General features: G+C 38.7%; 1 protein-coding gene across 1 annotated transcript in view; it reads left to right on the top strand.

The window, feature by feature from the left end:
• DNAH10 (dynein, axonemal, heavy chain 10) overlaps nucleotides 1–3,748 on the top strand; it is a 59,148-nt gene that overhangs the window by 1,672 nt on the left and 53,728 nt on the right. The window contains exons 4-6 of the mRNA XM_009321209.1: nucleotides 1,127–1,272; nucleotides 2,067–2,172; nucleotides 3,290–3,405. Of these exons, the coding sequence (XP_009319484.1) occupies nucleotides 1,127–1,272; nucleotides 2,067–2,172; nucleotides 3,290–3,405 (368 nt within the window). The remainder of the gene's footprint in view (nucleotides 1–1,126; nucleotides 1,273–2,066; nucleotides 2,173–3,289; nucleotides 3,406–3,748) is intronic.

Raw genomic sequence — 3,748 nt, 5'->3', positions numbered from 1 at the left:
TTAATTCCCCTGGTCTTAAGAGCTGCAAGCTCTTCTCTTTATTCTGATACAGTTTATTGAGGATGAAAGTGGTGGTCCTGTAAAGAGTTAAGATTGGTCCAGTACTTTAACCACAGTATTGCAGAGAAGCCTTTCACAAAAAATTTGAAAAAAATAAAGGAAAAGTGATAGAAAGGGTGTCAGAAGAGAGCAATGATTTTCCATGGCTCAGAGATTCACATCTTCTCTGCTGTCGGTATCTGTGTAACTCCCACAAGCTTCTGAAACAGCAGAGAGTCATGGCCTGGTATTTTATAGCCATAAGAGAATTTTGTTCATACTGTGCAAAGAAGATAGGACCATGAAAGCTAAGTGCTGAAGCCTGGTGTGGGTGTAAGTAGACTAAAGGAATGATACAATTCAGCTTCCCACTCTGCACCTCTGAATGGAGGCAGCTGCAATGCTGCCAGGTTAATGCTTAAAAGCAGTAAGACAGGGAGTATTATTATTGCTTGATAATAATATCAGCACACAAAGGGGCATGACCTTTCCAGCTGGGGATGCAGCTATGCCTTTTCTACTTCTTTTATGTGTCCAGAAGCCTGTGCTGAAAGGGGAAGAAGACATGGTGCACCTTCTGAAAGACAGTATGAAATAAAGTTTGAAATTCTTGCCTGGCCTTGGAACTCACGCAGTTGTTCCTGTGTTACAGTGTCTTCACCATCACTTCTTGGACATGACATAACTATAAACATTTTCCACATCATAGATCTGGCACGACAAAACCCTTAATTGCTTGCATTTCCTTTTACAAAGTGGTTTCATTTTGAAATGTGTTAATCTACTTATTTTGTCATAAAAGATCAATTGCGTTGGAAAATGCTGGTAAGGATATTCTAAAGAAAGCCCAGTTACCTGTGGAATGCAGTGTAGTCACTTGCGTATTTGGATTCAGTTCTTCAGCAATAGTGCTGTCCTTTGGGAAAATGTACCATTAACACCAAGTTTTGATGGCTGGTTGTTGAAAGGTGATGCTTGAAGATGTAAGAAAATGCTCTGTCATTTAGTTTGAGAAAATTGGAAGGATCCATCTCATGCATGGAATACCTGTTCTTTAATTGAGTTCTCTTGTGTTATTCTTTCTTAGGGATGACTCAGAAAAGCAAGACAATCCCTCTGCAATCTACAGACAATGAAAGTGTGTCAGGTCACCTATCAACTCTCTCTAGTGGGTCTGAATTGAGTAAACTGGAGCAAAGATTTACAACGGACAGTATGGAACACACACTGCAGGTAAGTCTGTTGTATTTCACTCTGTTCTTTTGTGGATATGAAGACGCTGGCTTTCTGATGCACGTGTTTCAGTAAAACTGGTAGGCAAATTAAGCAGGTACAGTGCAGAGCAAGTACTCAGAGCAGAACAGAATATTTTACAGGGACAGGAATTTCTGTTCAAAACCAATGGCCTGTGGTGTTTGCCACAGCCTCTGACATTGACTGACAAGACATTGCAAAGGTAATTTACTTGGCAAAACACTATGATTTTTGGTGAGGAAATGCAGCAATGAGTTACTCAGGTACCACATTAGCTATTCCCAGAGTTGCTTGTAAAAGAAAAGTTGCAGTTAGAATAATTGCTAGATAAAGACACCATGGGAGGAGCATGTAAGGAACAGTGAACAAAGGCTTTTGTACCTCAAGTCTTTTACCTAATTAGATGGTCAGGATAGAGTCTGGGGTTTCTAACTAAACTTGCTTTATGACTGAGATGCAGGTGGAAGGGCAGTAGGTGCTTGCACATTCTCAGAAAGGCATGGGGGGGCGGGCATTTAAGTGCTTTCTAATGCTTTTAGTCCTGTTGGTCTGGAAATCAACATGGTTTTCAAAGCTGATGATTGTTACTGTTAGCTGACTGGTTTTTTAACATTTCATTTATGTCAGTAATTTACTTGGACAGCAGTGTGAAGATAATGGAGTTAAAGTAATGATTCTGTCCTATTGCTCACAGCAGGCAAACATTTTCTTGCTGTTAAGAAACGTGGCAGCAAAGAGTAATAGTCATACTTCCTTTCTATTTTCCGTTTCAGCTACGAGAACGGAAAGTTGACAAAGTGTGTTTCTATGTGGCTCTTAATGAAATTCCTGAAGAATTTGTGTCAGATTTTACTGTGTATTTTCTGAGAGACACCAAAGGTATGTGCCCTGAACAACTGCAGGCTCAGCGTTTTCAGTCCTTACTTTAAACAGTACTTCACACAGAAAAGGTGATAGTGACTGGGGTTCAGGATAGTGCATATCCAGCTTAATTAACTGGGTATGAATACTCTCAGAGTGGAACTAGGAATCAGGAATGCTTTTCATATGAAATTTATGGAAAGTTACATATCTTCTGCATTTTACCAGCAAAGATGAAGCTTTCATGCTGCACTCAGGGGAACTAAGAATATTTAGTTACTACAACTGCTAGAACTGTGTAAAGTGTTTTGAGGATGAGGAGCTGTATATGAAAGTTAGATCATAAGGTGGTGATAAGCACAACTGGGGTATCAGACCTGCTGACCTGACTCAAATTCTGATACACAACAGCAGCATGTTTCATTCTGTCAGTTCATACTTTTGTCATAAAACCAATGACAATAGTTATTCCAGCATCTGGAGTAGCTCTGGTTCTGGTCGCAATCAGACCGCAGTATCTAGCTCTAGCCCCATAGGAAACAGCTTCTACGCTAAAGCAAACAGGTATTTCCACACTTATATGCAGGAACTATCAACAGTAATAACTCTATTAACTCTAATTTAGTGCCGGAGACTGGCCCCAGCATAAACATTTATGCGGGCTCACAGCAACATGCGTGGTTTAAAGCTACAAAGCATTTTGTATGTGCCTATTAGTTTCAGTTTCAGTTTTTCTAGAAACGTTTGAGACATTTGAGAAAAAAAGAAAATTATGATAACTTATTTGGTCATTTTATGGCAGTTCTGTGCAAGATTTTCCAGGTCTGTCTGTAGAATAGGAGTTCAAATCAAGGCCACTGTTTGGTTTGAACAGAAAACCATTTGGTAACTACAAGGCTAGATTGTAAAGACTTAGAGTCAGATGATGACACTTGAGTATTTTTCTACCCGTTCTGAAAAAGCATCTGCACTATTAAAACCAGCACTAGTTTTGGAAGTGACTTGCATCAAACCTAGTTTATTACAAACACAGTTTGTTTTATTGGACTTTTAACTTATTATGGAAAGGAGTTTATGGTTTGTGCTTTCTGTATCAAATAATTAGACTTATTCTTATTGTTTGTATACTGTTTAGAAAGAGTTACTGAACCTAATGACCTGACTGAAGCTAATGAGGTTCTTCCTAAAGTGATAAAGTTTGGTGTACTGACTGAAGATACTCTTTTGATGCTAAAGAATGCCATCTCACAGGTAAATGTGTTACAGTTTTTATATATGGAGTCTTGAGTGTTTCTATGAGCAATTTGCATATTTAGTAGTTTGCTGACTATGTGGGATATGCATAAGAAATACTAATATTTAATGAGTGACCTTCATATGCCAAAATGAAGTGTTTGTTAATCCTTATTTGATATTTTGTTTCCCAAATTTTTGTAAAGCTGTGGAGATGGGCATTATTTCATTGCCTGGCCCTATATGAGAAACATTTAAGAGTGTGACACCAGATACCCTTATTTTTGTGCTGGTAGACTTTTGTAAAAGCATGCTGAAGCTATTCCCCTGCAGAACTTGAGGCAGAGAGAATGATGCTAAA

Source organism: Pygoscelis adeliae, unplaced genomic scaffold (genome assembly GCF_000699105.1).
Source record: "Pygoscelis adeliae isolate BGI_AS28 unplaced genomic scaffold, ASM69910v1 Scaffold93, whole genome shotgun sequence".
NCBI lineage: Eukaryota > Metazoa > Chordata > Aves > Sphenisciformes > Spheniscidae > Pygoscelis > Pygoscelis adeliae.
This window is presented reverse-complemented; position numbering and strand designations above follow the sequence as displayed.